General features: G+C 48.4%; 6 protein-coding genes across 6 annotated transcripts; 1 reads left to right on the top strand and 5 right to left on the bottom strand.

The window, feature by feature from the left end:
* Positions 1-158: 158 nt before the first annotated feature.
* AFUA_2G10810 (Ran-binding domain-containing protein) lies at positions 159-2,808 on the bottom strand. The gene is made up of 7 exons (XM_077804158.1): positions 2,661-2,808; positions 2,278-2,437; positions 2,176-2,214; positions 1,530-2,074; positions 945-1,464; positions 577-884; positions 159-521 (listed from the first exon to the last, which is right to left on the bottom strand). Exons 2-7 carry the CDS (start codon positions 2,312-2,314, stop codon positions 456-458), a joined length of 1,515 nt encoding a protein of 504 aa, XP_077660321.1. The 5' UTR covers positions 2,315-2,437; positions 2,661-2,808; the 3' UTR covers positions 159-455.
* Positions 2,809-2,874: 66 nt separating this feature from the next.
* On the bottom strand, positions 2,875-4,656 carry AFUA_2G10800 (Yip1 domain protein). The gene is made up of 4 exons (XM_750320.2): positions 4,198-4,656; positions 3,668-4,085; positions 3,451-3,603; positions 2,875-3,384 (listed from the first exon to the last, which is right to left on the bottom strand). The coding sequence occupies exons 1-4, from the start codon at positions 4,283-4,285 to the stop codon at positions 3,135-3,137; spliced, it is 909 nt and encodes a 302-aa protein (XP_755413.1). The 5' UTR covers positions 4,286-4,656; the 3' UTR covers positions 2,875-3,134.
* Positions 4,657-4,983: 327 nt separating this feature from the next.
* AFUA_2G10790 (pentatricopeptide repeat-containing protein) lies at positions 4,984-7,387 on the bottom strand (the record flags this gene model as incomplete). The annotated part of the gene is made up of 2 exons (XM_750319.1): positions 4,984-6,678; positions 6,761-7,387. The coding sequence occupies 2 exons, from the start codon at positions 7,385-7,387 to the stop codon at positions 4,984-4,986; spliced, it is 2,322 nt and encodes a 773-aa protein (XP_755412.1).
* Positions 7,388-7,444: 57 nt separating this feature from the next.
* AFUA_2G10780 (uncharacterized protein) lies at positions 7,445-7,894 on the bottom strand (the record flags this gene model as incomplete). The annotated part of the gene is made up of 3 exons (XM_750318.1): positions 7,445-7,520; positions 7,595-7,682; positions 7,855-7,894. 3 exons carry the CDS (start codon positions 7,892-7,894, stop codon positions 7,445-7,447), a joined length of 204 nt encoding a protein of 67 aa, XP_755411.1.
* Positions 7,895-8,392: 498 nt separating this feature from the next.
* Positions 8,393-13,324, bottom strand: AFUA_2G10770 (putative C2H2 transcription factor (Con7)). Its single transcript, XM_750317.2, has 5 exons — positions 11,241-13,324; positions 10,314-11,078; positions 9,953-10,133; positions 9,309-9,650; positions 8,393-9,102 (listed from the first exon to the last, which is right to left on the bottom strand). Exons 2-5 carry the CDS (start codon positions 11,007-11,009, stop codon positions 9,074-9,076), a joined length of 1,248 nt encoding a protein of 415 aa, XP_755410.2. The 5' UTR covers positions 11,010-11,078; positions 11,241-13,324; the 3' UTR covers positions 8,393-9,073.
* A 5,061-nt stretch (positions 13,325-18,385) lies between these two features.
* Positions 18,386-20,787, top strand: AFUA_2G10760 (SGNH/GDSL hydrolase family protein). Its single transcript, XM_750316.2, has 4 exons — positions 18,386-19,547; positions 19,610-19,742; positions 19,823-19,962; positions 20,013-20,787. Exons 1-4 carry the CDS (start codon positions 19,435-19,437, stop codon positions 20,653-20,655), a joined length of 1,029 nt encoding a protein of 342 aa, XP_755409.1. The 5' UTR covers positions 18,386-19,434; the 3' UTR covers positions 20,656-20,787.
* Positions 20,788-21,032: the final 245 nt, after the last annotated feature.

Below are 21,032 nucleotides of genomic sequence, written 5' to 3'. Positions count from 1 at the left end.
ATCGTGGTTGTCGTTGGAATGTGGCAAAGCTGGGTTGAGGTGGGCAAAACAGAGTAATTCCACCAGCGAAGACGCGATATCACGTGTCATCGCATTTCATATAGCCACTTACGGACTAGCGTACTCTACATCTGGCATAGGTAGCTTCAACAACGAAACGAAACAAGAAAAGAGCGCAATATGTATTAAAGAAAGAAGTTACTCCTCAGTCTAGTAGTTCAAATCATGCTCCAAAGCATCAGGCTCCAGAGCTTCAAGCCCCCAACAACCAGCCAGAAAATGCAAGAAAGCCAGCCCACATCTCCATGCCTGCTCTGTGAATTGCCCCATAAGATCTATTGTCAGTCAAGATATCGTTAAAGGCTGTTCCAAGTATGGACAACTAGTAATTTGGTGCAATGAACTCCATCGTACAATGTGTCGCGTCGTTGCAACCAACCCTTTGGTGACATAGTCTACTGGTGCTGTAATAGATCCTGAATGACATGGTAGAGCTCTTTGGCGACGTCCTCACTTCCCACCTAGAGTTATGTCAGAAACGATGTTACGATGGGCACTTCTAGAGGAATGCCTTACCCTGAGCAGGAGGGGGACAGTACGGCCGTCCTCGACACCAGCCAGATGAATCTGCTTGGACTTGGGTTCATTGCCCGACGGATCTCCAACCTTCATGCCCTTGAAAAGGGGCGTGTTAAGCATGACTCTCAAGACACCATCCGCTCGCATAATCATGCGAGCCGCTTTTTTGTCCTCCTGGCCGTCAGTTACTCTCACATTCACCTTGAATGTGCCAATGCCGCGCTCCTTCCATTCCTTATTCGTGAACTGGAAGAGCTTTGCTTTGCCGCTGAAGTACGTCTTCTCTTGTTCCTCGCCTGTCTCAACTGTGGTAGAAAGAAATGGCGTCAGTTCTGAAGCAGTCCATAGGGCACAATATCACATACTCTGCCGCTCAAAGAACCTCTCGTCGGGTTTCTCTGCCTCGAATTCTTTGGGACCAGTTTCTGCCTCATCCTCTTCCTCCTCTTCTTCATCTGCATCTGCTGCTCCGAATGGCTTGTCCTTAGTGCTGCTGCCAAATGGGCTAGGCGCAGCGGGAGAAGCGAAGCTAGTCAGCCCCCCGGGTTTAGCAGCTGTACCGAATCCACCGCTGAACACTGAAAAGCCAGACCCTAAGGCCGCAAAGCCCGAGGTATTTGCCCCAGCTGCAAATCCCGCGGCCGCCGGTTTCTCAGTCTCGGACGCGGCTGGCGACTTAAAAACAGATGGAGTGGACGCTCCAAGCGAGCCGAAAGGCGACTGCTCTGACCCAGCGAATGCTGCCAGGCTTGACGAAGCGAAGGCAGAGGCAGAAGTTACAGCCGCCGGTTTGGTAGGTCCATCATCTTCCTTGGATTTTGATGCGCCAAGGGAGCCGAATGGAGAGACTGTGGAAGTATTCGCAAAGGCACTCGTGACAGGGGTCTATCGAGCCATGTATGTCAGCGTCCTTTCCCAGCCAAAGATACAATGTGACGATCAACTCTTACCGGCTTTCTTTCCGTAGAATTGTCACGGTGCCGCTTCTTCTCAGGCTGTCCTTCAGACTCGGGCTTCTGTTCAGATTCCATATTCTCGATCTTCGTATCCGCCTTCTCCGTAGCACGTTCTCCGGACCCGTCTTCATCGAGCTTGTCTCGACTTCTCTTTTTCTTTGGGCTCAAGATCTTCCTCGGAAGGTCATTCTCGCTCCGTGGTGGCTGGTCGTCGCCTTCGCTTGTAGAGTCGCGAGACCTCTTGCGTCTGTGACCATGTTCCTCGCCATCACTTTCCGCTTCATCGTCATCGAATGACCTCTTCCTGCCTCGGCTGCTCGACCGGCTATTCGAACCTCCGCCCAGTCCCATCGCGTTGTTGGTATCCGCTGATTGCTGTGCATCTGTAGTCCACGCCATCTTCGCACCAGTTGCTTCCTCACCGTTCTTGGTGATAGTTTCCTGCTGAGAAGAAGTTATTGACGTCTCTTTCAGTTTCTGTCGCACCGGACGCTCGGTTTCCTCGTTGTCAGACGCCTGGCTGTCTTCCGCTGTGGTTCCTGTAACCGTAGTGGGTGTTAATTCAATTGTGCAAAGAAAGGAGATTTCAATTGATCGCTTGAATACGGTAAGAAGCACAGCGGACAGTGTTTTTGCATACTTTGCGTCTTTCCCGTTTCTTCCTCCTTTCGAATTTCACCTAATAGCAAGCCGCTACGTCAACATTGAACTCCGATACTAGTTCCAGGAAACAGGACTCTACCTTCCATAACTGCAGCAGATTGTAAATCCGATGCCATATTTACCAGTTATTTCCACCCGTATCCTTATTCAATGGTGTAGAGACGATTATTTCACGGCCAGCCCAGATCGAAGCACGTAGCGCCGAGCAGCTGACCTGGTAGATAAGGCTCTGGATGAAACTGAGACCTGCCGCGTCAACTCAATGGGCACATCAAAAGGGTCATTCGGCAAACATGAATGTCGTCTCAAGTGAGAAGTCTCGGACATAAATCCAGCAAGGGTCGAGCGAGGGGGAGAAGGGCGAAAACAACACGGAGTAGCTGTAGTTTGAGCCCCACGCACAGTACAATGAGGTTGAGGTTTGTACCAACACGTGCGCCGCAAACCAGCCGAACGACGTACCTCTCTGTAAACGACTTATTGGGAGGCTCTGGTTCGGAGCATCCAGACGAGAACAGCAAAACGTACGCTGATACAGGAAAGTGGTGAAGCGGCGGTCCGACAGCAATCAAGTTCCAAGAAGAGTGACGCTGAGCTGTGTTGTCTTATGGTCACTCAGGCTTGTCGCCCGGTCACCGCTCGGATCCACCCCGCTTACCTTGAAGCAGACGTCAATGGAGCCTAGACAGAACATTCCATTGGATATCTTGAAAATGCTAGAATATCTAAGAGAACAATGCATGGGAATTCGGATATGATAATAGCTAGAACAAAGAAAAGAAAATAGCTCATTCACTGATGATATAGCAGGACACATTCCTAGGTGTTGTGTTCTTGTCCCTTTTCATTTCATCTCGAGCTTGACAGTATAATGAAACCGTCGTTCGCAACTAGATTGTTAGGATCCCTGGCCGGCCGTATCGATCCTCCAATCTTCTAACTGATAAAACAAAGGCAGCCGATCGCGATGTAGAATACGAACAGCGGATAGACCGCAATGCCTACCCGGTTCTTGATTACACCGGAACCACCCAAAATGCTCACACCTGCAGCCAAGGACCATGCAATGAGCGCTAGGTACACCGGTATCCGGGCAATAGTCGGAAGGCCCAATGCGCTGAGCATTGCAGCGATGACCAGAGGGAACAGAGTGTAGCCGATGATGCAGACGGATTGAAAGAACGAACTAGTAACCGAGGACGTAACCGTTAGTATAATCCGGAGCTCCATAACATTGAAAGGTGAAACATACATATTCCCACCAAGCAACTTGATCTGCAAGGTCACAACAGCCTCTCCAATCCAAACTATGGAGAAGACACCCGAGAAGACGAGGGATGACTGGTCATCCTTTGCGCGCATCGATAGGAACATGCTCAGCAGCAAGCAGAAAATAAGCGGACCCCTACACATAGTTTTGAACATGTTAGCTAGCCACCTGGCTGTTCCTGTTGACCTTTCCCACTTACCAAAGATCCCAGTCACGCAGACCCTCACTCATTCCACCCTGCAAGACCACGTCGGCATCCGGCCAGCGTCCTACAAGGCCTCTGAGCCCACCACCGAACCCCGTCGCTTCGCCCCTCTCGGCGGCCCCAATGCCTCCTCCACCGCGCTGCAGCATACCTCCCATCAGGTACTTGGGCCACAACACTTGGCGCATCTTCTCCCATACTGCTCGTAAGTCTCGTGAGAGCGTCTCCCAAACGGTTTCATCGATGGTGTTCTGCGTTGCGCGGCGATCCTCTCCCGGGATGGTCGATGTCAGGTAATTGCTAGATAGATTGCTTCCAAAACCTCCTCTGCTCGAACTCGAGGGTTCGGATTGGATGTTGCCTCTTAGCGGAGCGGTATCGGAAGTGTGAAGAGGGTCATCGGCTTCGATGGCTGGCATGATAGAAAGGTAACAAAGTGTCAGTACATCGTAGTAGCTCGGGTAAACAAACAAGAGCCGGTCTGATACAATCGAGGGAGAACCTGGAAAACGAGATGTACTCACCGTCATCGGCCTCAATTAAGTCGTCATCAAGGATCGATCCATCATCGCGTAGATCCTCATGGAAACGACTTTGGGAAGTGCTGGCCATGGTAGGCACGTAGATTGCTTGGGCTTTGACCCTAGGATGGTAGATTTTCACACACTGTCAAACCCTATACTCTCCAAACACCTTGCCCCCTCTGTTGAAATACGTCGAAAGGTATGCTAATCCTCAAAGAAGTATTTTGAAGGTGTGTCCCTCGGAGAAAGCAGTAAAGGCTCCCTCATGCTGTTGTCTCAGGCGGAGAGGCTAGAGTGGCATTACGTACGCGCACGGGCCGAAAACGGCAGGCGGAACAGTGTCTCAATGAACGGTTTGAGTGTGAAACTCAAACAATCCACCTTTTCCAACAGTAGCACTGGTAACTCATACTATTAATATGTTTTAGGATATGTGCTGGTTTTATCAGCGGTTGTATACTTCAGCTGATGCCGCCATGAATGCACGTGGGCATATGCTTGGATCGGTTCGACACAATGTGACCAGTCCGATCATCAATCACCGATTGCATGTGATCTAGAAGTGATTCTGGAGATGAAATATTTACAGGCACGGGTCTTCAATGCCATGAGGAACAGAAGAACCATATATTATACATGTTAGTGTTGCAATGCCGACCCCTGTATATGCCTTATTATGCCAGACAAAAGATGGGAGATAGTAAGAGACGGTTGTCTATACAAGCTGTACAAATCAAACGGGTTTTTGGACAGGCCCGCAATAAGCCTTGCATATAGATACAAAGCTTAGTCGGCCTCGTCAGTGTTCTGTTTAGGGTCATGCTTCTCCTGGAATGCCATGACCTGTTCGAAAGTTGGATGCAATCGGGTGCTTTCGAACTTTCGGACCATCTCGACATCCGAGTATACGCGGAGTTTCTGCGACTCTTGCTCGAGTTGCTCACGGTCCGACTTGGAAAGGAAGGGCGCATTCTCGGGCTTGAGGAGCTCGTCAATCAGACCTCGGGTGCGATCCATCACCGTGCGAGCGGTCGCACCACAAACTGTATCGGCCGCGCCCGCTTGTCTCCGCTCAACGTGTGAAATAAATGAAGTCTTTCCATTCTTCAGAGCCTCATGGAGCTTGTCAATATGAGGACGAAGGTTCTCCAAAGCAACTGTCTGCAAGCTCAACCGTAATTTCCGGCCCACGACGTCGAGGCTGTCAGAGGGTTTCCGCGCAATCTTCAGTCCATTCAATGATATGAGGCGCTGTGGATTGTCCTGTAGTGTTTGCACGAGGTTAAGATACTTGTCAAGCGCCCGGGGGTGGGGAAGGACCATGGACTTGTCCATGATTCCCAATAGTTCGTTGGCATTTTTGAGAATGTTGATATTCCTGCGATCGCGAAGACAACAGCTCATCGCAATGTGGAACGTTTTCCAACCTGGTTCGGGAACCTGGTCGCGCACAACATCGACCGTAGCACGACTAGCGCGATACACTCTTAGTAGTCGCAAATATGCATGTAACGAAGGCATGCCTGGTTTGATGGTATACTCGTGATCCTCGAGCGTTAGATACTTCCAGTAAGCTTTTCCAGTACCAACACCCTGAGTCATGGTATAACAAGTTTCAATAAGTATGGTGAGCTCCTGATCACCTAGAACAACGTAGGATGGACCAATGTTGCCTTTCTTCGTTTTGGAAGAAGAACCAGTAGACACCACTGGGTCAAAAAGATTTTCAAATTCCTCATCGTCTTCCTCTTCTTCTGTTTGCTCTGTCTTTTCTTCGCGTTCTTCCATTTCGGTCTCTGCTGGTTTGTATGGTCGGTTGCCTTCGTCAACAAAGGGGACGTCTTCCATCTCCTTATTTTCAGCGGATCGGCTCTTTCGGCGTCTGGCGACCTCAGACTCCCGTTGGCGCTCAGGTGAAGGCTTCTTTGCCAGGATAGGAAGCCCAGTAGTTTGATTCAAGAGTGCGAAGACATCGTAACAATCGCGGTCGCTGCCGCCTTCAAGCAAGAGGCGGGCCATTGCACGCACGAGTTGGGTGTCTATGTCGAGTTGACCTCTGCTCCACCGGTAGACAACATCAGACCAGATTCGTTTGCCTTCCTTGACGCTCTGAGCCTTTCGCTCCAAGATGCGATCAACCTCAGACATCTTGCTCACGTCAGTATAGACAGCGTCTCTGATGGCTCTCAATATAAGGGTGTATGTCACAGCATCGGGCGAGCATGGCCCCTCCTCAGGTAGCTCACTCGCAATCTCCCATAGTGTATCTGTATACCCATGGCGAACACATACAGTGAGCATGGCGTTGCTGTGAATGATAGAAGGCTTGACTGCAGAGTTAAGCTCATAGATAGATCTGTAAATTGACAAAGCAGTTTTCACAGGGTTCAATCCCATGTGCACATTTTTCGGCACTGTGGCAAGACCATACAACATAATCGTATAAGTCCAGGAAGTAGGCTTTCGTCCACGCTTCTTCATCTGCGAGTTTGCGGAGAGTCGACAGTCAGCAACCGTGCAAGAAGAAAACTTGAGAAGGGTACAAAAAAACACCACCACTCACTTCGTTGTAGAGCTTCCATGCCGCTTTAGGTTGCTTCTTGTTCATACAGTACTCCAGTAGGTGATTCCACCCTACTGAGCACTCCATATTCTGCTTCTCCGCCCCGCGAACAATCGCCACCGCGAGAGCAAAATCGTCGGCTTGCAAGATTTTAGCGACCCGGTCCGCCAGCGCCTTAGGATCCTGCAGCCACTGCAACTCCTTCTTTACCACCTTCCTCCGGACTACGTCCGCTAAGGGATCGCCATCCGGACGCGCCCCGCCGCCGGCAATGGCCAACAGCTTATGGTCCTGGTAGCGTTTTCTCTTATCCCAGGCCGGGTTCCTTTTCTGTTGTGGTTTGTCGTGTGGTTCGTCGTCCTCAAAGTTCGCCGTTGAATCAGCAGCACTTTGTTCTTCCGCATCAGCCAACCTCGAAGCCTCTGTCGAGTACCACTTCACGCCGGAAATTGACCCCCAGGCTACATATTGTCCCACAATTCGACCTCTCTGTGCGGCGCGCGCAAGAGGCGCACCGAATAAGATGCTCTGAGAGACTTGAGCGGATCTTGAGACCAGCAGACTTCTCAATCTGATAGTGTGCTGGACACTCGTCCGAAGCGCAGCGCCATTGGTACAGCGAAGCATTTAGGGTCTTCAGGTCTTGACCCTACCGTATCTCCTCAATCACTAGCACCTGATCCTCTAAAGACCCCTTTGTAAGGTCCAAACGTTCGATCCGGCGTAGTCAATGCGCAATCGTCGATTTCGAATGTTGAAGCTGGACCGACAGATAGAAATCTCAAACAATTCGCAATTTGAACTTTCGCAGAAACAGTAATCAAAAAAAATTACCGAGGATGAGAAGATAGGACGTTGGAGAGAGTAACACCTTGAGCGGCACCGGAAGAAATCATACAAACCACGCCCAAAAAAAAAGTGTCTGGGCTATCGTAGCTATCAGTGGTATCATAACTAGGCAATAGAAGGTTAGCGCACTACAATCGCTGCATTCTTTCGGGAGAACGTATTTCCGGTCGGATTGTCATGCTTCAAAGCCAGGCGACTACACTAGCCACAGTCAAGCCACATGCTACAAAGCTTTGCCACACTACGCTGTGCTGTTGGTTCAGCCTTGTGAGACCACGGGCTCATGCTTACTGTTAGCCTCCTCGGTAGTCCCGTTTCTTAGTCCCGTACATGCTTCAGGATCGAACTAACCGTTGCGTTTATTATTTACGGCTATGCCACTTAGGATACTAGTCTGTCCTACCTTGCGGACCTCTGAGAAAAGTGGGAACCCTCCGCTTGAAGGTTAAGAGGGATAAGCAGCGACTAACTGGGGTATAAGTTAAAAATGACATAGAACACACAACGGCAACTGTCTCATTTAGTGAAAAAACATGATTTAATCAAACACCTCAAGAAAACTTCAAATCATATTCAAGGCACGTAGCAATGTCTTGATACCTCTCTCGAATGTGGCAAGAACCCTATGCTCATATCTGACAGCCTCGTTAACCCTCCCAGTATTTCAATCCGCTCATGGACAGCGCTTTCCCGTACCTGTGTCATTCATAGGGGTTGCGAGGTCCATAAAAAACTCGACTCCCAAATGCTGTTGCCTAGGAATATTATAAAATTACGAGGAAGCTGCAATTGAATGTCTTGGACATCATCATTTGAGCTATCATGCTTCGATTATGCACCATATCACGTGTCTCTAATTTCAAAGGCCCAACGAGGTGGTGGCAGTTTCCACCAGGAACGAAGAGCAGAATAATCAAGATCGAATTGTAAGACTTTAGCCACCAGACAGGGTCATGACTGCGTGGAAGGTCCACTGAGCAAAGGACATAATGCACAAGTTCAAACCAACCCAGGGTAACGAGGAAAGGAAACATCAATCAGGACAAAGGAGAAAGAAAAAGGTACAATACGAAGCGAAGCAGAGTATCGATGAGAGGGGCTCAATAAATCAAATGCCGGCATATATCACAGGAGAATGCTCAGCTCACGCAAAGTGCCTCGCCAGGAGTCCAAAATCACAACAGTCCTGGAGCCAGTTTTTGCAAGGGCGAGGGCATGTTGTCTTTTGAGTGCAAAGGGGTAGGTTTTGTCTTCTCTTTTCATGTCAAGCGATCTAATTCAAAAACAACAACAACGGGGACAGAGCGTAAGTCGCAAGGCCGCTCTTCGAGACTAACGAATCAAGGCCAGATGGTATCATGTGCGCGAGACTTCAAAGAATTAGATCCGCGATGGCGACACGGGATTAGGGGGGTAAGAGATATTAGAATATGCAACCTGAGAGAACACAGGAATGATGGGCATCTATTGTGGGTAGCTGGCCGATTGGTTTTCTGCAAGAAGCCATCGTCGATCAGCTATTGTCCCTTAGAGCAATAGATCCAAGGACCTCGTTGAAACGTCTCTCCATCCTGCCTTGCGGCATGTTGACAAGAGATTTTTTTTTCTTCTTCTTTTTTTTTCCCTTCCTCTCTTTTTTGTGCATCTCCTCGTGGCTCGGTCCTGACAATGCAATGATAACAAAGGACTGACTACTTACGTTGCTGATACACCTGCCCGCTTTGTCCATACGGGGAGTGAGGGTAGTTTGGAGGATAGGCCATCTGACCATTACCCTGATACACCATGCCACTGGCACCGCCGTACTGCCCGGGAACTTGGCCGTCGGCAGGCTGGTAGCCAATTGGCGGCAGCTGAGGGCGGACACCGCCAGCGTAGGCAGGAGGTTGAGCCTGCGCAGGATCGGTAGGACCGGGAGCATCAACCTGGTTCGCCTGAGCAGCTTGAGCGGCGGCAGCACGTTCACGCTCCTCAGCAGCTTTACGCTGGGCTTCTTCCTCCTTCTTTCGAGCTTTCCATTCCTTGCGGATTTCTTTAAATTCTGTGGCAAAGGGTAAGATTAGTTAATAGAACACAGTCGAGGGTGAGTGAAAGCGGGCAAATGAAACAAGATGCTCCACATTCGGAGCATCGAAGTTGAATCGGTAAGTAGGATTTAACTCCACGCCAATGCCTCGCGCTACTGCGATCCGCAGCGCTAAAGCAGTGTAACTCGACTAGTGTGAGATACCCGCACTAGTCTAATCGAAACCAATGGCGCTTTCGAGACAGGACAAATCCGTGGCATTGTAATTGGGCTTTAAGAACGGAGAGAGAAGGCAGAGGAATATATCAGAAACATACCTTCGGGAGTCCGTTTGGCTCCGTGCGACTGCATAGTAACGTGGGCATTCAGGTGGTTAAGAGTACCGTAAGCCTTTTCGCACCCGTTCCAACCACACTTGTACATACGTTCGATTTCTTCATAGCGACGTCGGGGTCGTTTGTGCTGTTGCGCCCCAGGAATGGGCACAAAAGAGTAGACCTGCAAGGGAAGTCAATGAGCTTTTGAACAATATATTCGATGCAGATGGAGAGTGCGCCGGGTTCCACAACCCCGTCAGGCACGCAGGCAGCGGCCTCCAAATTTCAGAGGCGTCCAAGACAACAAAAAACGCGGACGCGCAGCCTTTGGAAATAGACGCCAAAATTATCAAAGACATACCTGGCCAGGGCGCGGCCCTGCGGTCGCAGCAGGGGAGGCGGAACCAACCGTTGTAGCAGGAGCGCTATAGGGTCCAGGAAGACCGTGCTGGTGCTGTCCATAACCATGCGACCATTCCGGACGCCCATACATCTGAGGAGGCGGCGGGGGAGGATGACCTTGATACTGGGCCATGTCATGACCTTGAGGCTGATACGGCGAATAGGGAGGAGGATAGGTAGGGCTAGAGGCCGCGATTGAGGGATCTATAGGAACGTCCGCGTCAGACTTCACGTTCGTGTGATTGCGATGGTCATTTTGGTGCCCATCATGGAGGGTGGTCATGGACGGACTTGTTGCTTGAGCCATACCTGCCGCACCACCGGCCTGGGTGTTGGGGGCGTGATGGTATTGAGGCGGGCGAGCGAGGTAGTCCGGATATGCGGGCGAGCGCGCGGCGGGCGGCTGGTTCAGACCGTAGTCCGACTGCGGTGTGTTGGAGGACGAAATATTGGCGGCGGCGGCAGAGGCAGGTCTAACCTCGGGTTGAGGCGTATACTGAGGGGTGGGACGGACCTCTTGCTGAGGCGTGTATTGAGCAGTGGCAGCAGCAGAAGCCTGGTCTGCAGCTGGGAGTTCAGAATGCGCAGTGGCAGACGGTGGATACGGAAAGTGCGAACCTGACTGCGCGTACTCGGAGGCAGGTCTGTTGTCCATAAAACACAGTATCTCAGCCGGAACTGAAGATGTCCCTAATCTTCCTCCAAACTCGCGTGTCTGCTGTTTCTAGACGCGTCGAAAACACAATGAGCTTTATGGATACAAACACGACTATGTTGTATCGCGATATGAAGGAGGGGAAGGAAAGATTGGTATACAAGACCACAATATGATCTTGTGACAAAAATCTTTCTCTCTTTCCTTTTCTTTCTTCCTTTGTAGACGTACTTTCAGTAGTGAATCTGGATGGAAGTCGCCCCAATCCAGAAACAGTATCAACAGAGAGGACTCGCGCAGGTGTTATTCACACCTGAGCTGATTGGAAGGTGAATGGAAATTGAAAGAAAACAAACAAAATCAAGCGCGTGATCTCGTCGTAAAACAGAGCACACCGAGGGTCAGAAGTAATTGACAAATTGAGTTAAGAATAGGAATATCAGACGGTGCTGAACTGAAAGATATGATGCTTGGATCAAGATGATGCTTAATTGCCTTAGTCGCCTTTTAGGGTGGACGGAGGATGCCTTGCAGGTGGCGGTAGGCACAGCAGCACGAGGAACCAGCGGGAAGAAAAAGGAACCGTCGCTTTTAGGCCTGGGAGACGAGGGTTAAGAAAGTAATCCAGGGCCAAGGCCAGTCACAGCACCCACAAGCGAAACGAGGAAATGATTAGATAAAAGGTTTAAGATTTGAAAAAACAAATAAAACGGACCACCAGACTCAAAGAGATATAGCGCGAGAGACGGTGTCTTTGATCGAGTGGCGACCCAGGATATAAATCACCCTAAAATCGAGACGGAGGGAAATTTGGTCGGACTCCCAGCCGGTAGCGAACCTGGGTGGAGGAGACGGCCCTAAAAAGGCTTCGGACGAACCAAGTCACAATTCTTCTCACCAGCAATGAAAGAAAAAAGGGCGAAAAAAAAATGAACAGGAAAGAAAGAAAAGAGTCCACTGGTCAAGAGCACCTCGTGGGTTCCGAGGGTGTGGTGGAGTGCGTGGGGACGTAATCTTTCGCACTGGTGAAAAGGAGAGGGAGAGGAGAGGAATATTGGACAGCCACCGCCCAATAGATGCTCAGGCTGTCGGACTTGGAGGCGATAACAGAAACCCTCCCAGAGGAACGTAAGAGGGGTTCAAAGATGGGATTCTTGTGATGTTGCGTTTCTATTCGCCTTTCTTCTTTCCCTTTTCTTTTCTTTTTTCCCTTTTCCCTTTCTCTTCCCTTTTGCTTCGAGGTTTGAATAGCCGGAGTGCAGTCGCTTTGTGGTGATAGGTCCGTTACCACACAACGATTTCGACCCACTTTTTCCGTGAAATATCAGGGCTCTCCGACGGTAAGATAAAAAAATGAAAATTAAAAAAATAACGGCTTCTTTTGATTCTCCAATTGTTTTTTACACCCTTCCCCTCAGTAGTATCCAATTTAGTCCGTACGCGGATCTGTGTTTTCGTGTCTCCGAGTAAACTGTACTGTTGTAGGCTCTTTTCCCGGCTAAGCTTTCCTTGTCTGACTTTCTTTTTCCCTTTTTCCCTCTTGCTCTTGTCTGAGACCGGAGCTCTCCGCAGGAAAAGTGGCGAGATTAGAATTTTACCGAGCACCCCCTTTTCCTTTTATTGGGTATGGCTCTTGTGATTCGCCCACCCGGAATCCTCTCACGCAGTTGTCTGTTGTGCTGTGTCGCGGTGTTGACGACAATTTCAAGTTAATGTTGAAAAAAACTTATAGTATGACGAATTGCTCTTAAAGGCTTAGAGCTTGGATAGTCTAGCCGCGACTTGGGACAGACGGTGCGCGTGTCGAGTACTGCCGCAGGGAGACTGTCATGAACCTAGCGTGTGCGCCCGTGGAGACCTTCCAAGATCACTGGCCGTTGCCGAAGTAGTCAGGACTTTTCTTAGAGTAAGGACAGATCGAGGATGGGCTAGTATGGCGTGCCCGAGGAACGGCGTGAACGGTCTGGGTAAAGGTCCAAGTAGCGCGGCCCTAGTGAAGAAGGTGTAGCGCAGGTCGGGGAAAGTGAAGAGCGCGTGCAGGTTCCCCTACTCCGTAGTAGAGGCTTTGACGAGGGAAAATCCAGGGCAGAAAATAACAACGGAAATGGTCAGAAACAACCAGCGGTTCACCAATAGGTAATGTAATAATAATGACAAATATCTTTGAGCCAAAGCTGCCCACCAGATAAGTGCCTGTGTAAATAGGACACAGTCCGGAATAATAGTAGACAAAATTAAGAACAAATATGAAGTAGATGTTGTGGTATTTCTTTAAAAATCAAAACTGCGGCTGATGCCGGTAGAAGGTAGCTTCTTTCTGCTTAGTCTGAGGGATTGTTTAGTTGGGAAGGTCATTAAAGGTGTGGGCAGATTGAAGGTCACTGGTGGAAAGGGGGAACGGAAAAATAATTATTACCTACCTCTCTATGGGGGTAGCCCGAGGTCGTTCATCTCACTTGCGCATGGGGAGTACTTTGAAATACGATGAGTAATTGCCAAAACGCATCATCTGCTACTTGACCACAACAACTTCTTCATTAAGTATTTCTTGGCATATAGAATCTAATCAATGGAAAAACATCATTTTAAGGGCCTGGTTTGTGCCATTACTTGCCAAATGCGAATGTTCTTGACACTTCAACTATGGTACGTAGTGTAACTTGTGCCTGTTTAAAACCGTACAGCTACAGAGGTCCCTACTATGTACAGAGTAGTCTTCTTGTTCAAGTCAGGAACGCGTCAGTGGGGCATATGAGGGCAGTGATCCAATCATCAACAACATTGAATCATTCACATACTCTGTGAGTAGGTAGGACGAAAGTGACTGAGGTACTTAGACTATGGTGTATGGTGTATGCAGAGAGGGAGTCGGAATCGAATCTCAGAATCACCCCACTGCAAAGTACAAGCACACCGTAGACCATAAAGTCGTGATTCTTGTGAAAGGATGTCGACCTACCTCGAAGGGCAAGCGAACGATCAATCGTGGATCAGAGGTTACATTAGGTAGGTACCTTTAGGGAACCTTAAACTTGTGTGTTGGCTTGAAGTGGTGTGTTGGGGGGATCAATCATTTGTCCTGTCATTGAATCCAACTCCCATGTTGGAGATATGGAGTCTACGATACATATTACAGTAAACAAGTTGTGGTACTTTTGTCGCCTCAATTCTTCGTTACCATCATGGCTCCTATTTCACGTATTTGAGACTATGTGTAGTTTGGGCACTTGATGCTGATGATGGCAAGGAATGCTACCAGACACCATGTATAAACATGTGATCGATAATGATATTGAAAAAGCAGGGGAATTGGCAGCACCAGATGTTAGCAATTAGATATGAATGGAGTCTGAACGGAGTAGTCAATGTCCGAAGTAGTTGAAATTATTATTATTGTGGCTTTACAGAGATGCCCAGACTTCATCAGGCGGGATACAGGAAGAATTCTGGTACAATTAGGGGCTACTCATTCAACCTGCTCTGAAATTTCCACCATGATTATGAATTAAAATTCATTATCATTACAATAGCGCCAGAAATTATCATCAGCTTGTCTGTTACCAAAAAGGGGGCTGATGTGAAGGTCAGCCATTCATGTTGGAAGGGGAAGAGAAAGCTACCTAAGGAATGCAAGAATCATGCAAGGCTCCAATCTCGGAAAGGCTTTAGCCTGGGCAGGCCTGGGTTCATGATTTGGGCTCCAATTGATTGGTGTTCTGACTTGATCATACCCCGCGCGGGTGGAGCCCAAAACACCCTCGCCCACTAATGCCCTCCCGGTGAAGAGAACCGGCCAGCAGGGAAACAATCGAGAAATCAGAAAAGACGCCAGCCATGCTTGTTGCTGAATAGTTCAACCCCACATCATGATGATTTTTTACGTATCTGGAGTTACATTAGATGAGCTGTAGAGTGATTACCAGTATTCTGTAGTGTGTGCACTTCGCTCCTTGAGGTGATATTGTGGAAGTTCATGTTATTGTGGGAGTTCTACATATTTGTTGAGTAAATATACCCCCGTACCTGCTCTATTATTATTATGATCTTGACTGAAGTACTAATCCAGAAGATGTCCCGTCATACTTACCAAGTCCAAAAGTCGCAATAACAGGCTTCTGGTCAATATCTTACCCGTCCACTGAAAACAATTTCTATGTATTTAATGTTGGTGATGTCGTTGCTCCCCTGCTTGTATCTATTAATTAGCCTTTATCTGGGCAGGTGCTCAAAAGAAAAGGTGGATCTGGTGGAACGAATGTGTGGTTTAGATAATACCATCACAAGGTATTCATCATGTCTAAAGTTGGTTTACGGTCCCATATCTTACGGAGAACCATAGTGTTTCGGATGCTGGCCGATTACCATGGCCTTTTATGGATCGATGTCGATCGGTTTAGACAACCATCCCTCAATCACTAGGTACTCCGTACTCCGTACGCCAACTAGAAAGAAACCAGCCACTACCGAGAGTACATAGGCCTCGAAGGTTGGTTTTGTACGAGAGCTTCGAGCTCCAAGTAACCAACGAAAATCTCAAGACACTACAAGGTCATTTTTCCATGATTACCACGTTCATGGTAAGTTGGTTCGCTTGTGAGCACTTGATACTCCGTAGGTGTTCACTTCATACCTGCCTTGCATTTTTGGAGGCTAACTGGATCACTGGGGCCAAATAGTGTATGACCCACATCATTGACAGCACATTGCTCTATCTGAGTTTGTGACATTACTAATTCTTCTTCTCTCCCACTTTTACTGCAGCATCATGCAAAGAATAGGGGTAAAGACTCGGCACTCTGATCCTCAAGCACCTCGTGATCATAATTGTTGTCAATTGATCATTTTATATTGACTCTCTTACTTCATACCTTCGCCTCTATGGGTTACAGTCATCCGCATCTATAGGAATAGATTACCATCATTGATGAGCCATGGTACCATTATTTATGCGGCTAGTGCGCTGTCACGCTATAATCATGACCATGTCGGAACTAGTCGATAATATTCGGCTCCACGTGGGTAACAAGGCACCATCTGTACAGAGTACGGACTACAAAGTTCCTTTGTTCACAGTACACAGTGCTTACGGAGCACCTTACCTCCTCCATTCGGGTTTATCTGTTGTATGATTGTATGGCTTAAAACTAGTTTCTGTATGCTACGTCAACACCCCTGTGTGATATTTACAAATTTATTCAGAAATGCATATTCTAACCTAACTACCTCCGATCGTGATAAGTAGTACCAACAGCCTACCTGTATCTTGAGTTACTATTGTTAGCATCCACAACCGTACTATGTTGTACCATGTCTATGATGTTCCAGATGAAGGATATTGAAGATTATTTTCCGAGACTGGGGATGGTGTGGCCTATAGCTGCCGAGATGGTCAGCCTCGGACCCAAACACACTTTGGACTATGTAACTATAAAACATCGCTTAAGAACGATTTAAACTTGACTAACCTATCTTACAGGGTGAGAAAAGGTTACACTACTGAAACAAAGTGTTTGGTTAGTCGGTGCGAGCTCTTGTCCGAGATGTTGGGAGCGAGACGGGGCCATAATTATGGTTATTATTGTTGGTTCATTTCGCAGAAGAGCGGTCTTGAACTTGATTCCAAAGTCAAATCAAACTCAAAAACCAGAGGAAGCCCAAGGAGTAGACTGGCGGGCCAGGGCCAGCACATAACTCAGGTATCAAATTCTGTTACAAAATATCTGAATGTTGCACTCAGATTGATGATTCGGATAGTCGGCTATCTGATAATCCATTTGTCTTGCCAAACAGTGACTCGTCATTCATGGGGGTGAAAGCACTTCCCTTGTGTTATGACCTCCGGCTGCTGCTATGTGAAACTTACCAGTGGAGCCATCCCGAGTATTAACTACAAATTGAGTTTGATCATAAAGGCGCTCGAGGTTCGCAAGATAGGTGCACGAGATTATGAATGCAAACATATGAAGCATAGCTTGACTGCTATACAACTCCACGACCACAGTTATGAAAGCCATCGGGGAATAACAGCGATATCAGGATAGTACGGACAGTGTGCCAAGCTAGCCATTGTCCACACTGTAGGTCAATATTATCCGTAAGTAACCTCCAAAGTCACTAAATCATCAATGAAAAATCATTGAATTGAAATTTGAATGTAATTTTGCGCATCTCCTATGGCAGTTTGGTTTGCTGGCTAGGGAGCAATCGCCTACCACTAAGGAGATTGGTATGGAGTAAGTACTTGTTTAGTTCGTTTAGAAAGCCAGCGGAGGAAGGTCCATATCTCCGAGTCTCTGACATTGTGGTCCACCCGTCCACTAACTAGCAGGAGATGGCCTTAATCTTGTTGGTATCTTGGTAAGTGGGTGTCGAGAACGGAGCCTCAGGCTCTGAGGTACCCCAAGTAATTCGGTTCTCCGCGGGGGTCGCAATCTTGGGAATTTTGCAAAGCTGGCCTCTTATATTATCTGCATGACAGTTGCACAAGGAGGATATAGACTACAGGCACCGTAGCTGCACACTATGGTCCTAAATTTAATAGTCGAGGTGCCAGTGACTCAGTGTACATATTCCGTGCATGATCTACGGCAGCTCTAGGAATTTAAGGACTAAGAAGTCAAGCCAGGATAGTCAAGGGATGGTGGCAGCTGCATCCTTTACTTCTTTTGGTAGAGTATGACAACTTTGTTTCTACCTCGGTGCCTAGTCTACCTCCCAGATGCCTGACTGGTGATTAATCAGTGTCTTCAGTGCACTGACTACTTTGTCTGATGAGATTTTGGTGCTGTCTCCCCAACCCTGGTTGAACACTAACTAGGGTACCTGTAGGTATTCAAGATTCCAAGGTACACACTGTATTGAGACAACAATAGTAAAATAACAGCACTATCATTTATCAGATTTTTAACGTGATTGCTTCCGATATCTGCGCTTTGGACCTCCCTGATTGAGACTCACCTGCATCCACTCGAACAAATATTGGTAGTATTGATAATGATTGTTACACGGTCATCAGACTGGCCTTGACAGGCCCCACCTGAATCAGCGTCAGTTCCGCTCAAATACGGCCTAAGCCCTTTTGGCCTCGCAGCATATACCTTAAACTGCTTTTGCTTGGAAGGCTGTCATTCGTTGGCAGTCAGTGTGTCCAGGAAGCAGGAACAGAATGATAAGGTACGGAGTAGAATTGAGCATCTAACCCGTCGTACCTGAAGTTTACGGAGTACAATCTACTCATCATCAATGGAAAGAATACAAGAAGAAATCTACGAGATGATTTGTTGTAATCTTATGGGAACACCAGCCCATGAACTTGGTGATAATAATACGGAGCACACCTGATATATCTCCAGGGTGGACGGAGCATAAATACGCCGAGGGGTCAGGGCACACAGCTTCCCCCTCAGACGTGGAGTGCTGAGTCAGGACTCCCACATGCACCCATAACTTACTCAACTACGTATCAGTAGTAGGCCCACAAGGGGCGGGCTAACCATGCCTAGTTTGCGGACATACTACTGCGGTTAGCTCAAAACAACTAGCGTCCAATCGTATCTTGGGCTAGGTCATTCTACCTTGCACAAGGCAAAAGAAGTAACTCGGCAAAGTGGAAAGCTTTGCCAGCTGGTAACTTGAACAAACTTGAGGCTCCTGCAGCGGCAAGTTGTCAATGTCATACTGTTATGCACAAGCTGAATGCCACGACATGCCTGGAGGATCAATTGATGACTGGCTTTCCCAACTACCAACTATGCACAAACCACTGCCGTACGAGCCCACCGTCTACCTACTAGGCACGGTCTAGTCTTTTGGAGCTGGAGAGAGCCGCAGGAGGCCCTGCAGGGGGTTGAGCCTTAGGCCTCAATCCAGCACGTGGATGGCTTGGCCACCTTAATCAACCTCATTCTTGGTTTTCATCATTGAATCATCCCACATATCAAAGATATGAGACTGGATTTGATCGTCGGTCCTCTGCCATCGGAATGACCACCAAAAAGTATTATGGTCTGACAAGGTGATGGTTGAGTCAATCCCGGCGAAAATGGGCAACTATACAATCGGGTATCCGTCATCTGATGTGACAGATAGCTCGGATATGAGCCCGTCTCAGACCCTGCCTTTCCAGAAATTGAATTTTATGAAGATGCTAGGGGATGGCTAAGGCTCCTGGCATCTGAGACATAGACCAAATCATCCGCAGCTGCCATCCAATACCATTAATTGACTACGGAGAAATATTGTCCGTCGGCTTGCAAGAACTGGACTATTTCCCCGCATATGGAATCGATTTTTGCGGGGCTGAGGACATCGATATCAAGGCGTCAATCCCGGTCTGGAGTAGATTGGTATCTGAAATGGCATATCTATCACATCAGAAGAGCTAAATTTCTTTTCTTTGGCGTGACCGAAGACTGTTGCGACGAATATGATTGCCATAACAAGGAATCTGGCTCTCGCGACCCTCGCGTTTGGGGCAGCAGCGCTTCCTCCGCAATTGAGTTGCAAGAACGCGTTTGACTGGGATGCCACCAGATACCTGTTGGTTCTTTATAGTCTTATTCCTATACCTTTGAAGACTGTCACTGACGCACATCCTGCAGACTCACCTTTGGCGACTCATACACGTACGTCCAAGGAACACATGGCCACCAAAACTACAGTTTCATCGGCGACCAGCTGAACTTTGAATATGATTGGAGAACGCTACTATCCAACAAGATTGTTCAGAACCAGGTTCGCTCCACCGCAGGGCTTGCGAAGCCTGCTGGCTGCCGAAGACGCCTTGATTGCTGACAGTACCGCCTTCCTGCTAGACCGCCACGGCCGAGGGAGGTCCCAACTGGGTTGAGTTCCTAACAAATTGTGGCGTCAAGAAAGGGTTGACCTCCCCACTCAGCTGTGAAAAGCAACTTTGGGACTTTGCCTTTGCTGGAGCGGACATCTCCATTGAATAGTATGGCCCTTTGTCCAAACCCTCGCACCACTCATCTAACTCTTCCACAGCACTCCCCTGCACCACAACTACACCGTCTCCCTCGTCAATCAAGTAATACAGTACGAGCAATACGGCCACCCGGTGCTCAAGAACATCATCCACCCATCCCGCACCCTCGTCGCCATCTGGATTGGCATCAACGACATCAACGACTCCGCCAAATACGCCGTACACTTCCCTACACTCTACAACCGCATGATGACCACGCTGTTCACCTCTGTCCAGACTCTCTACAACCTAGGCTACCGCTCCTACCTCTTCATGAACCTTCCCCCTCTGGACCGAACCCCTGCCAACCAAGCACGGAGCAATCCCTCCCCGAACGCAACCCAGATAACCTGGTTCAACAATGCACTATCCCAACATGCAATGAGCTTTGCAAGAGCCCACCCCAACGCCACCGTCCAAGTCTTCGACGCCCATACAGCGCTGAGTAACATGATGGACCATCCGGCGCAGTATGGAATCGTCAACACGACGAATTTCTGCGCAGGGTACAACCAGCCGGACATCGAGACGAATTACCTGGCATATGGGTGTCCCACACCGCTGGATACGTACTTCTGGTTTAACTCGGGTCATCTGACGAGCCATGTCCACAAGGAGCTCGCGGAGATTCTAGAGGCGCAGTTGAAGTCGTGCTCGAGGTGATTTGTCGGTTATTGGTAGTTGACTCGGAGAAGACTCTTGGCTTCGATATGCTGTAATATGTGTATCAACGGAGTATCTACAGTATGAAACTACGAGCTTAAATAAATCGGTGTTGGAGTTGCACTTTCGGCGAAGACTTGGCTGTCTATACGTCGCTGGATTGAGGCGAACATGAGTTGTAAAACCTCTTCATAGCCCACAATACTGTGCTCACTCCCGGGTGCATCGATGGACAAATGATGCTGGCAAGAACGAGTATGGGCTCGAACGGAACTACATGCGATGTTTGAAGCTTGCTGAATATGCTGAAGAAATCGTATTAATCCAATTCTGATTGGCATAATTAGCAGAGTACAGCGATGGGATCCAATAGGTCA

This window comes from Aspergillus fumigatus, chromosome 2, assembly GCF_000002655.1.
Source record: "Aspergillus fumigatus Af293 chromosome 2, whole genome shotgun sequence".
NCBI lineage: Eukaryota > Fungi > Ascomycota > Eurotiomycetes > Eurotiales > Aspergillaceae > Aspergillus > Aspergillus fumigatus.
The sequence above is the reverse complement of the archived record's forward strand: the minus strand, read 5'-3'. Positions and strand labels throughout refer to the sequence as shown.

Coding starts and splice junctions, on each gene's coding strand:
- AFUA_2G10770 (XM_750317.2), bottom strand. CDS start 11,009: ATGGACAACAGACCTGCCTCCGAGTACGCGCAGTCAGGTTCGCACTTT. Junction 10,134..10,313: donor CAGGGCCGCGCCCTGGCCAG/GTATGTCTTTGA, acceptor CTTCCCTTGCAG/GTCTACTCTTTTGTGCCCAT. Junction 9,651..9,952: donor AGCCAAACGGACTCCCGAAG/GTATGTTTCTGA, acceptor CCTTTGCCACAG/AATTTAAAGAAATCCGCAAG.
- AFUA_2G10800 (XM_750320.2), bottom strand. CDS start 4,285: ATGGCCAGCACTTCCCAAAGTCGTTTCCATGAGGATCTACGCGATGAT. Junction 4,086..4,197: donor CTTAATTGAGGCCGATGACG/GTGAGTACATCT, acceptor CTATCATGCCAG/CCATCGAAGCCGATGACCCT. Junction 3,604..3,667: donor CTGCGTGACTGGGATCTTTG/GTAAGTGGGAAA, acceptor AACTATGTGTAG/GGGTCCGCTTATTTTCTGCT.
- AFUA_2G10760 (XM_750316.2), top strand. CDS start 19,435: ATGATTGCCATAACAAGGAATCTGGCTCTCGCGACCCTCGCGTTTGGG. Junction 19,743..19,822: donor ACAAGATTGTTCAGAACCAG/GTTCGCTCCACC, acceptor CCTTCCTGCTAG/ACCGCCACGGCCGAGGGAGG. Junction 19,963..20,012: donor GCGGACATCTCCATTGAATA/GTATGGCCCTTT, acceptor ACTCTTCCACAG/CACTCCCCTGCACCACAACT.
- AFUA_2G10810 (XM_077804158.1), bottom strand. CDS start 2,314: ATGGCATCGGATTTACAATCTGCTGCAGTTATGGAAG. Junction 2,215..2,277: donor ATCTGCTGCAGTTATGGAAG/GTAGAGTCCTGT, acceptor GCTTGCTATTAG/GTGAAATTCGAAAGGAGGAA. Junction 2,075..2,175: donor AGAAACGGGAAAGACGCAAA/GTATGCAAAAAC, acceptor CTACGGTTACAG/GAACCACAGCGGAAGACAGC.